Raw genomic sequence first — 13,205 nt, forward strand, 5'->3', positions numbered from 1 at the left:
ATTTTTTGCCAATATTAAGTTGCCACATGAAGGAACTTTGACTGCTGACTTTAAAAGAGAGGGACATGGATGGCCTATTTCGCAGATCAATGCAACTGCAAAAATCTATAATGCAACAATTTGACTGTCAGGTCGTTAACAATTTATGCTTCAACTTTTTTTTTACTAAACGGAAAATAATGCTAAAAAATTGTCTTTATTGTAACAATGGTTTAGCAAGTGTTATTTTATTTGACGTATATTCTTTTTGTTAGATGTTTTCCAGAGGAATTCTCTACTGATTCTTTTGGTTACTAAGCTGACTGACCGTATTTCAAACACTGAGCTGTATGAAAAATATGGTTCTACCCTACTTTCTAGGGCTATAATGAGAGACGAGTTGAGACTGATCGGTCACGTTGTGCGGATAAAGGATGACAGATTACTGAAGATTGTCCTTCTCGGTCAACTATTTATGGCCAGGTGAATATGTCCTCGAATGAGGTGGAATGAGGTCATAAGGAAGGATTTAAGGGGAACTGGAACTTCTTGGGAGGTTGTAGGGAGGGAGGTTTCGCATATATCGGGATAAAGGAAGAATTTGTGTAGCTGTGTGTCTCAGACGACTTGGTGTTGCTTTAATAAGGAACAAAAATCGAATAAGACCAAATAGAAAACCCTGCGGGACGCCAGTAACAACAGGTTTAGCTCTGGACTGTGTGCGATTCTTCTCCACTGACTGATACTGGCTACTAAGGAAGCTCTGTATAATATCAAGGACCTTAAGTCGATTTCCCTACGCCTCACATTGGAGTAGTCAAAGGCCAACTATATCAAAAGTCCTCATAATGTTTGGAAAGGTGACACTAGCCTTAAATCCTTCATTTAAAACTGTGTTAGCCTAATCACACTAATCAAAAATATCAGTAAATTCTTCGGCCTTTTATTCTTACGACAAAGGCTTAACTGATCATGTTTAACAAATCAAGCTTCTAATTTAGAATGGATTTTAGTGAGGCCTTATTCTCATATAATCACTTCAAGCGTCATCTAACAGAAATAACAGTTTCTGCACAAACATTATAAAACACACTGTTGATGTAGCTAGAAAATCAGGTAAGCGACTGTTTTCTGTTATCAAAGGCTATTGATGAATATTAGATTTTTGAGACGAAAGTGATTTGAGTTTTATAAAAACTCAGTTTATTTCTGATTCAACTTAAAATGTATATTAAATAAAAAAAACAAGTTTTTTAACTGAAAGTAAGGAGCGACATTAAAACTTAAAACGAATAGAAATTACTTCGTATATGAAAGGGGCTGCTTCCTCATCAACACCCCGCTCTTTACGCTAAAATTTGACTCTTTCTCTCAGCTCTACTTTTTAAAACCATAAAAAACTTGCCGTACTAAGAAAAACTTTACAGTTTTGTTGACGTACGGCAATAACAAGTAAAAATATATATTCCATTGTAAATCAAAACATAGGCACAATCAACTTAAACTTCAAATCAATCTCTCTTATTTAAGAAAAAAAAACACAATAGTTAACCGTTCAACAAAAAAAAACATAAAACAGCCCCGAAAATCGCCCTATACCACACTCCACAGACCCCTTCCCAGCCATCCTCCACCCATAAAAAAAATTAATTACTTTTAACAAATGATCTTTTATTTTTTTTTTCTTATTTGAAAGCAGGTGTTCAGCCATCCTAATACTCACAGGCAACTTTTTTTTGCAAATAAGCAGACCCATGTACCTTACTTAAATGCTGATCTAATTGTACCTGTTGACTCAATTGCTATATCATCACTATTTCTCGTTTCATAATCGTACACTTAACTATTCAAACAATAGAACTTCTTAAAAACTGCAGGGGGATGTGGGATGTGTGAGTAGAATAGGGGAGTAGAATAGTAGAATAGAATCAGAAAAACAAGAAAAAAGAATTTTGCCCACTTACGAGAGTACATATAAGGAGAGGGATAAAAAAGAAAGAAGACTAAAACCAGAAAGAAAAATAAACTTCTAAAGAAGAAAAGAAATACAGAATTATTAAAACTCTTGAAAATTCGTATTTTCTCTATAGGGGTTGCTCTTAATATTCCAAATTGGAGGTTGTAATTTTCATCGAGATCCCATCCCCTTTTGGGGGGATGTTTTCCATCTTTTTTTAATAATTTCAATAATTTTTTCAAATAATTTCATTCATTTAATAAGTTACTACGAACTGTTCGAAAGTGAAAAGGTCAGCGAAAGAGTGAAATATTATCTAAGCAAAAAGAAATAGAATCACTATTTGCTTCACCATATTGTCTTTTGGTGTTCATAATCTTTTGTTTGTATGTTTGAATATAAAAAAATAAAATTATAAAGCGAAAACAAAGCTTAACTTTTGTATATAAGGGCTATTTATAATAGTTTTAAGGGCTAATTTATAAGAGCTAAAGTTTGCTTTTGCTCATTGGGGGTCCTTGATACTCAACTGTCCTTTCTGACAAAACAAACGGTTGAAACTCTTGTTAAGAACATCCCACTCTAACAAATTCCAACATCTAAAGGGTCCCGAATATAATATTTTGCAAACTAAAAGTATTCTGTAATACAAATACAAACTTAACAAAGAACAAGGTTTTGAAAATAAGATTCTGCAGGTTAATTTTGTCCTTGAAAAACTAAACATAATCGACAAGAGTAAAATTGGTAGCATTTCCGCTGAACATCCTTTATTCTATTATAAAAAACAAAACAAGTTTTTGAAATGCAAGTAAGGAGCGACATTAGAACCTAAAACGAACAGAAATTATTCTGAGTTTGAAAGGGGTTGTCCCCTCCTCAACGCCTCGCTCTTTACGCTAAAGTGTGACTCTTTGTCTCGACTCTACTTTTGAAAACAATAAAAAAAAAACTTTAGCGTAAAGAGCGAGGCTTTGAGGAGGGGACAACCCCTTTCATGTAAGGAATAATTTCTGTTCGTTTTAAGATTCAACATCGCTCTTTAATTGCAGTTAAAAAAAAACTTTTTTTTGTTTTTTATTTGATTTCTGTACGTTTTTGAATTAATGCACGTTTTGGTTTTGGGTCACCGCACATGAATAAATAAAATGAAATTTAAATTTTGTCAATATCTCGCCCTTTACAATTAAGCTTGAATTTTGTCCCAAATCTTAAGAATGACCCCCGAATCGCAAAGACCGTAGAATAAATAGTTGAAAATACTAAAAATAGTTTAGCGTAAAGAGCAAGGCATTGTGGAGGAGACGAACCCTTGTATGGGTAATGTACTATTTTCCTTTTAAGTTTTAATGCTGATCATTATTTCCAGTCGCAAAAAAAATGTATTTATTTTCTCATTGTTTTTTTTTAATAATGATAGAAAATCTTGTGCCTCCTTCATGGAAATTCTTTTCTCTCATGATAAACTCCTCCATGGAAAGATCCTCCCACACAACCCCCTCCACCCAACCCACCCCCCTGCCAACGCGAAAAAGTCCCTCTGAAAACGTCTGCACACTTCATAATAACCATTACTATATGTAAACAATGGTCAAAGTTTGTAACTTGCAGCCCCTCCCCCGGGGACTGTGGGGGATTAAGTCGTCCCCAAAGATATAGTTATTAGGTTTTCGACTCAGCAGAAGAGAATGGCTATCCCAAAATTTTGATCCGGCAAATTTAGAGATAATGTAAGTGCCCTCCAATTTTTTTGGTCACTTAAAAAGAGCACTAGAACTTTTAATTTCCGTTAGAATGAGCCCTCTCGCGACATTCTAGGACAACTGGGTCTATACGATCACCCCTGAAAAAAAAAATAATAAACACGCATCCGTGATCCGTCTTCTGGCAAAAAATACAAAATTCAAAATTTTTTTAGATAGGAGCTTGAAACTTCTACAGTGGGGCTTTCTGATAGGATGAATCTTATTGTGTTATTTTCATTAAGATTCTATGATTTTTAGGGTATGTTTCCCCCTATTTTCTAAAATAAGGCAAATTTTCTCAGGCTCGTAACTTTTGATAAGCAAGACTAAACTTGATGAAACTTATGTATTTAAAATCAGCATTAAAATGCAATTCTTTTTATGTAACTATTGTTATAAAAATTCCGTTTAGTTCTAGAGTTTTGGTTACTATTGAGTCGGGTCGCTCCTTACTACAGTTTGTTAACACGAACTGTTTGATATTTCTGTCATATTAAATAAAATAAAACAAGTTTTTTAAATGAAAGTAAGGAGCGACATTAAAACTTAAAACGAACAGAAATTACTCCGTATATGAAAGGGGTTTTTCCTTCTCAATGCCCCGTTCTTTACGCTAAAGTTTGACTCTTTCTCTTAACTCTACATTTTAAAACAGTAAAAAAAACTGTAGCGTAAAGAGCGAGGCGTTGAGAAGGAAAAGCCCCTTTCATATACGGAGTAATTTCTGTTCGTTTTAAGTTTTAATGTCGCTCCTTACTTTCATTTAAAAAACTTGTTTTTTTTATTTCTGAACGTTTTTGAATCAATGCATGTTTTGACTTTGGCTCTCCGCAGAGGAATAATTAAAACGAAATTTGTATATTTATTTTTTTTTTTTGGCTAAATGGCTTTCTCATAATTTTGATCGAATGATTTTGAGAAAGAAAGAACGGGGGAGGAAGCCTAGTTGCCCTCCGATTTTCGGTTAATTAAAAAGGCAACTAGAACCTTTAATTTTTTACGAATCTTTTTATAAGTAAAAGATATACGTAACTTATAAATTAGCTTACGTAAAGAACTTTTTTATTCTCATGTTTTTATTAGATATATGAGGGGGTTCGCCCCCTCGTCAGTGCCTCGCTCTTTACACTAAATCTTAAATTTTGTCCAAATTCATTAAGAATGACCCCTGAATCACAAAAGCCGCAGAATAAATAGTTGAAATTACTAAAAATACTTTAGCGTAAAAGAGCGAGGTATTAGGAGGAGGTGAGCCCTTTTATGGGTAATAATTCCTGTTCGTTTTAAGTTTTAATCCTGCTGCTTATTTCCAGCTGAAAAAAACATTTTTCATATTTATTTTTTCATTGTTTTTTTTTAAGCAATGCTAGTAAATCCTGCGCTCCCTTCATGGAAATTTTCTTCCCCCATGACAAATTCCTCGATGGAAAGTTCCCCCAGCATATCCCCCTCTTCTCAACCCCTGCCTCCAACCAAAAATCCTCCTGAAAACGCCTGTACACTTCCCAATAACCATTACTGTATGTAAGCACTGGTCAAAGTTTTGAACTTGTAACCCCTCCCACGGGGACTGTGGGGGAGTAAGTCGTCCCCAAAGACATAGTTATAAGGTTTTTCGACTACGCTGAATAAAATGGCTATCTCAGAATTTTGATCCGTTGACTTTGGGAAAATAATTAGCGTGGGAGGGGGCCTAGGTGCCCTCCAATTTTTTTGGTCACTTATAAAGGCACTAGAACTTTTCATTTCCGTTAGAATGAGCTCTCTCGCAACATTCTAGGACAACTGGGTCGATACGATCACCCCTGGGAAAAAAACAAAAAAACAAACAAACAAATAAACACGCATCCGTGATTTGCCTTCTGGCAAAAAATATAAAATTCCACATTTTTGTAGATAGGAGCTTGAAACTTCTACAGTAGGGTTCTCTGATACGCTGAATCTGATGTTGTGATTTTCGTTAAGATTCTATGACTTTTAGGGGGTGTTTCCCCCTATTTTATAAAATAACGCGAATTTTCTCAGGCTCGTAACTTTTGATGGGTAAGACTAAACTTGATGAAAAAGTTTTGATTACTATTGAGGCGGGTCGCTCCTTACTACAGTTCGTTACCACGAACTGTTTGATTGTTAGTATGTATAGCGTTTGATACATTCAAATCCTTAGATGTACTGTTTTCTATAAATTGAACCACTTCTGGTCAGATGAATTTTTCTAACATAATACTATATATAGTAGGAAAACCCACTTAAGGTTTTCTTCTCCCCACCTGATATGAAATTTGCAATAAATTGTTCGGGTGCCTAGGTCAAATGACGCCGATATTTTGATTTGAAACTAACACCACCTAATTGCGTTTTTCCTGTGTATACAGATAAAATGAGAATATTAATCTTACCTTAGGTTAGACATGTTTACTACAACATGCCCATTATATTCATAATAGTATCAATGCTGAATTCGAAATGAAATGAATCCCATAGAGGGGAACGAGAATGAGATAAGTTGTATTCTTTATCTTTGCTGACTGATGACACGTACTTGGAAAATAACAATGCAAATAGACAGCGTTATTAGTAGTGCAATAAAAATGTTTTCAGCAATCTATTATTAGGCTAGTGATATACATTTCATTTGTTTGGGTTTATAATTATCACGGTTTTATCAGCAGCTGTAGCCTAATGAAGTGCGGATCGCAGTCCTTAGTAACCAAAGGTTAAAAAACACGTTTTTGAAAAATGTACGGAAAGAAAAAATTGTTAAAAGGTAAGATAATTGTATGATATAGCCCTGACCACTCAAGTTGTTTGTTCATTGACGCATTGTAGAACTAGTTTTTTTTTTGTTATTTTCTTTCAGCCTAGCGTGAGACAATACAAAGAGAATTGACAGAATAGATCGGAAATGTATAATTTGTGCTATATATTTTCACATTAGGGGGGCGGGGGTAAAGTATTCGGACACTTTGAAGCTAGAAAAAATTTACTTCATAATATGCAGAATGAGTGTGCCTAACGTATTAGGCATGCAGGCCTGCTGTACTTTACCCCCTCTCTCTTAATGTGCAAACATATAGCCCAAATATGTTCCTATAAAGCACTATATTCTTATCATTTAAGTACCAAGGGTAATTCAGGAGTGATACAACATAATACAACATAGGTTTACATTAATAATTCAAGTTCATTTCGGAAGGAAATTTTCATGAACTTTAAAAAGATATTGAAACTGTTCGAAACTGACAGAAGATGAAAATGCACCATTGGTGTCACCATGGTCTGAAACTAAACCGGAGATTTTGAGCCCCCGATCCCATATTCAAAAACAAGGAAAATTGTTTTTTTGCTTGGGTAGCAGAAAGGTCATGTCCAGGACTTTTGTTCTGGAGTGTATTTTCGTTTGGGGTGGAGGGTTTACAAAAACAGTTCACAAAGCATATGAAAATTTAGTTTATATGTATCTATCTTTGTTGCTTTTTCGTGAGTCAAACAAATATTGGAGGGGGGGCACAAAACCATTAACCCCTTGTATACATCCTTGGGTAGAAGTGATCTGTGTCTTTTTTTTCTTCCAAGGCTAGTAGGCTGCCGTAAGTTCGTAGAGATATGTTGCTTATTTTAAAGTAACTGTTCATGTCTATTTACTCTTTATAGTAGTCGTCTTGATAGCATTAAAATAATTTTTAACAAAAGTACTTATTTTATCATTTCCGTCTTATTGTCTATGACATTGTATATAACGTCATGACATCATGCTAAAATGCTCCATATATAGTGTTAATGTCAATCAAGTTAGTTTTAATTGGTATTTTTGGTTTGATTTGTAATTTTATGATGGATTAAGTTATATCTCCTCGTACGTATAGCATTCCTGACTGAACTAAAAATCATGAAACAATCAAAAGAAAAATTTCATTTATTCATTTCTCATTATTAAATTTAAAAATGAGCTAAATTACTGCGTTGATTATATATGCAGCATGAACCATATACCCGTATACTCACCATATACCCGTGTTACGTCAGCTAAAGAGTATTCAATTCGGGCTTAGTTGGCCTGATAACGTTCATACTTAATCATAGTTGCTATATCCGCCGCAACGTAGTAAAGAACGAGTTCAAGCCCGTTAACGAGAATTTAAAATCAATGGAAAGACCCGACTAGCTGGTCTTCATGCCTGTCATTAACTGTCGCACCGATATGCTGTAAACTGCTTGGGCTCCTTGTCACTATCTAATCAGTTAGGGTTCTGAAACTAGTAAAATAATGAGCTACTGATAATAATCCTCTCATTCAAGTTAGTGTTAAAATCATCACATTTTAAGTTAGTTTTCAATTTGCTTCTGTTCACTCATAATATAGTGTTCGCTCTGTGTTGCAAGTATCGGAGGTAACTCTGAAATTTGGCCCTATTGACAGGGGGAAAGTGGCTATAATAGTTATTTTATTCAAAAATTAATTCGATTGTCTTTAGATCATATTTAATGCTTGCAAAAATTGAATCATTTAGCCCGCAAACCAATTCACTGTAATGGCAATAGCCGTTTTCCGAAAAAGGTTAATTCTTTCTTATGACCTCGCCCGCTTCAATTGATGAGGAATCGCTCTTCATCTTGCACCAGACGGGTGACAAGAAATCAGGATTTTTAGCAAACCACCGTCTTTAGCCAAAAGTAGGATTGAACCACATTTCCACTAGTCAAACTCCCACTCAAAATACAAAATCAAATGTTGGTTATACCTTTTAAACAAAAAATACCGTTTGTAAGTTGATTAGGCTTCTTTAAATGCATCTTTAAACACACAAAAAACACATTTTTCAAAAACTAAGGGAGTAATTTTGTTATTTCTTTGACTATTGTTCTATGAAATAACCATATGCACACTGTGCCACATTGCAGACTTCGTGCTCAACTTAACTATTCCGATGAAACATGACTCTGCGAAACTTGACGTTCAAGCAGCCTTTGATTCTGGCATTTGGAAAGAAAGTCTATTTTTTGCTTCTAAGTGTGGCATTAATCAATCTGTTTGTGTTTTTTTTAAATGTACTGCAATCTGAGAGGCAAAATCAAGGTGCCGCACGAGGTAAGTCTTAGCGTTTTCCTGAAGTGACACTTGCACGTAAAGGTTTACAGCAGGGAAAAATGAAATCGTTTCTGCTGTTAAACAGCAACATTTTTGGACTATAGCAGACTTAATACTGTCACCAGCATAAATTACTGCTGGTGACAGTATTAAGATGTCACCAGCAGTAATTTATGCTGGTGACATCTTAATACTGGCAGGCACGATGCGCAGATTGAAGCTCGTCATTGTATTTTTTAGCGCTAAACATAAGAAGTTTGGTTTGCCTTCCAACCCTAGGAAACTGATGTTATAAGCAATTGGCCGTAAAGATAAAGACCTGGATTCGGCTACCGCTAGCTTTATGACACTGAGCCTCTGAGGCTGCTTCTTCGGAACAGCTTAAATATCTCAGGCTATTGATCGTTTCAAATATTAAATTTGTCCATAAATTAATTGTCTTAATTTTTCTGATAAAGAATGTAAAGGGTATGACGAGCTGGCTTGATTTTAAGCGTTTATACACCTCCCTTGTCCTTGCAAGGCCTCAGGCACATGCACAAATTTTTTTTCAAGAAAGGGGGTAGGGAATGGTAGAAAAACAGATTTTATTTGATAACCGATAAGAAATACCCAGAAACTGGGAAAAATTTAGGATATTGATAAAATCTTTGGCCACAATCCCCCTCTTGCGTACGTCCCTGCAAGGCTTTATGGTGGTTTATAATGCCTCGCGTCTGGAAACTCCTCCTTTTTGGATCGTTCTAACTAAAAGGACTTCATGCGCAGTTCATTCGATAAGAGGCGTCAGTTGCCTGGGGTTGGGGAGGGCTACTAGACTTCACCCCTAGATTTTTAGAAATACCCCCTTTTACGTCTTCGTTGATATATGCCTTTTTGGTATTTTCATTGAAAAATGAAAGACACATCCCCTCCCCACTAGATTTTGAAAAATAGATTTAGCCCGCCCCACCCCCTTGTATTCTTTTGAATTGGTGCAACTGCGTACGTTGTTCTCCAAGTGTGAAAAAAAGGTTTTGAGTCTTCCTCCGTGGATGAGGTATATCCCTCAAAAAGATACAAAAAATAGATCCCTTCAAGGTGGAGACGAATAAGTCGTTTCCGATGCTCACTAGATCTAAATGATGTTACGTATTGCGCCATAGTGCTTCACTTGAGATGTTGTAAAGTGGGGTTAAGTATCTTTTTTCTATTTTTAATTCTAGTGTTGCGTGTGTGTGTGTGTTTTCTTTGTTTTGTATGCCCCATCTTTGTAGTTCTGTCTCCTCGCGCCATAAATTGAGAATAAAAATCACTCTTTCAGTGTGGAGCGAAGTACTTACTACCCAAGTACTCGACAAGTTCTAGTTTGTCTGTCATGCTGTATTTTTTTTTAGCGGAGAAACCTGCAATAATATTTTCAAATCGTTACTACATACGTGAAATTGATTTGGATGGACACAGTGGCTCTGTGCTTGCCCAAAATCTAACAAATGCAGTGGCACTAGACTACCTTTATAAAAACAAATGTGTATATTGGTCAGATGTCACTGCTCTTGGATCCAGCATTAAGAGGATGTGTGGTGTTTATAATAAAACAGAGGTATTGTTTATATATTTATTTTTTATTTTATATTAATTATATTATATTTATGTATAAATAATTAATTGATATTTGTATTAATAATTGATACTTAATAATTGACCAATTTAAAAATTATTATTAACCTATATATTAATTATAAGATATAAAACAGATTTATAAGATCAACACTTTAGCCAAATAGTATGTTTGGAACTCCCTCATGTCTAATATTAATTTGACAGTTGCCATTAGATATTGATTTTTCTTTTTGCTTTGTTCTTAATTCTTCTTAGTTTGTTTATCTCATGCTAGAAAGCTGGATGTGGTGTTTCATTTTTTATATCGTAAAGAATGTGTTTTTCAACCAAAGCAAATTTAATATGAAGACAAAATTTGTCATTACTGTAAACCCGTCAACATTATCAGGGATACAATATCAATTAATATTATATCAAATAAGATTGGCTACGGGTCGTGTTGTATTTATTGTTTATGAATAAACCCATTCCTATCTTAAAACAAGAAAAACTTTTCTCATTAGAGGCCCAGATACTCAATATTGTCCTTTCTGACACTAAAGGATTTTCGGTGATGTATAAATTACTGGAAAAATGGATGAACATCGATCGCTATAATCCTTGGTGTCAGAAAAGAGGAAATCAAGCCCAATAAAATCCTGACCAACCATCTTTCCTTTTTATGTCCTCATTCTACTTTATTAACAGAAAAGAAAAACTTCCCCGACGGAATGTAAAAAGTTTGGTTAGATTCCCCTTTTCGCTTTAGGCTTATTATTTGCCTTCTTGATTCTGCTAAACTAATAAAAGAAAGAGAGGGCAGATTTATATGGTATTAGGAAATTTTCTTATTTTGTATATTGACTACGCAATAAGGAATTTAAAATTGGAAGATTAGTAGGGTATTCCAAAATATATTATAAATACTACACTATTCGTTTAACCTCCATAAAATAAGAAAACAAATAATTATTCCTGTTAAACTAATATTAAAATTTAGATAAGTTAAAATTTAGCTTACACATGACAAATACAAGGAAGTAGAAAAAGCATTACAAAAAAAAACCTACTGTCACAAAATAAAACGATTTAATAATTTAGGCCAAAGATTGAAACGGAGTTGAAAAATTAAGATTTGTAAGTAATTCAGTTTCACAGTTGAAGTGGTTGAAAAATTCTACCTCAAAAGCGTACATACAAAATAACATGAAAAATATAAAAAAAAAAACTATAAAAATATAAAAAAAACTATATAAAAGAAAAAAATAACTATAAACTGAAAACTATTAAAGTCAAAACTGAAGTTTAGTTGTCAAAATTTGAATGATAGTTTAGTGCTTGAACCACTTATTGTACTATTTTCTTTAGAAGTTCAACACAAAACTGAATCTTTGGAAGTGTCCCCCATCATCCTTATTCGGCGTTAGTTCTTTATCCGCCACGCTTCATTATCTTTGGTGCTATCTATAAAGTTTATTTAAACATGAAGTTTACTTACCTATAAAGTTTACTTCGGCCTTTTGGATGCCATTTGAGTGATGTTGTCACAAGAAAGGATAACAACTAAAGTATATTGATACTTTCTGCTTTTGTCTCACTAATGTCCGCTCTCAATGAAACTTTGTGGGTCTATAAGTTTCCACCAAGTCTATTGTTTCTTCTCAAAATTCTTGGTGTCTAGGTTAAGTTCAGCTACTGCTACTACTACTACTAACAAGTCACGACAGCGCCAAGCCATTTGAGGCCAACACAGCTGCACACGCTCCTCCTCTAATGCAATTCATTTAAATTCTCCCTCTTTACATCCTCCAAAGAAGTTCCAATACCCCTTATTTCCTTCCATACAGCCTCCTTCCACCCGATTCGGGGACAACCTGCTTTTCGTTTAACCCTAGATGGTTGACAAAAAGGGTGATCTTTGGCATTCTGCCATCTTTCATCTGCTGAACTTGTCCTAGTCATATTAACCTTACTCTCAATATAGCCCTAAAAACTGGAATAGAACCACACTTTCCGTAGAGCTTAGTTTTTGAAATACGGTCATTCAGAAGGGCACCTACAAAAATCCCTGGACAATTCCTCCGGAAAACATCTAATAAATCCTCCTTTGTCGTTCGAAGCGCCCACGTTTCAGAACCACACTTGACCACGGTCATCGCTGTAGTTTCCAATATTTTGACCAAGGAAAATGAGGTTATCCACTTGATCGATCTTCTCGTTACCCAGCATCATCTCTTAACCTTCACTTATCCCCAGTCTTAGTGACTTGGTCTTCTTAAAAATGAATTTTTAAGCCTATTTCTATGTCCCTGAGTTCTCAAAACTTCCTAAGAATAATTGGAAATTTTCCAAATACATTTCCATTTGTTTCGGCCATAGTCTGCCTATAGGTTATTGTCAATGGTTCTGTCCATAGTTTGATCCAATTCCTCTCATCCTCCCTTCGTCTTCAAATCAACTGTTCCTTAAAATTTCAGCTTGTCTAAGCTAGTTGAGACAAAACAAGCTTGATAAACGAAACAAAACTTGTTTGAGACACATCAAGGCATTATTATCAAACTACGTTCAAAATTCGTTATCTTTTCATAACGAACTATGTGCAATTTCTATAATTTCTACAATGCTCGCTTGCTTTTAGGCTTAAAAAATAAAAAGTAAGAAAAAGAAAATGTTCTCATATGAGAATCTGAAAGCCAACCGACACCTGTGCTTTGATTGAAAAAGTACTCCTGAGAAACCCTTGCACCTTATTGTATCATTTCGTCGTTTTTCAATTAGCGGTTGGCTGGGTGTTACGGACACTTACCAATTACTTAAAGTAAGATTTTGTGACAAAAGATAGTCTTCATACCTA

The 13,205-nt window shown here is 34.8% G+C and overlaps 1 protein-coding gene across 3 annotated transcripts in view; it reads left to right on the forward strand.

Annotated features, from left to right (window-relative positions):
* LOC136038798 (low-density lipoprotein receptor-related protein 1-like) overlaps window positions 1-13,205 on the forward strand; it is a gene marked incomplete at its 5' end in the record, with an annotated part of 269,617 nt that overhangs the window by 129,101 nt on the left and 127,311 nt on the right. For all 3 annotated transcript variants that reach the window (XM_065722181.1, XM_065722182.1, XM_065722179.1), the window contains 1 exon segment: window positions 10,147-10,352. In XM_065722181.1, the coding sequence (XP_065578253.1) occupies window positions 10,147-10,352 (206 nt within the window).

Source organism: Artemia franciscana, chromosome 18, assembly GCF_032884065.1.
Source record: "Artemia franciscana chromosome 18, ASM3288406v1, whole genome shotgun sequence".
Lineage (NCBI taxonomy): Eukaryota > Metazoa > Arthropoda > Branchiopoda > Anostraca > Artemiidae > Artemia > Artemia franciscana.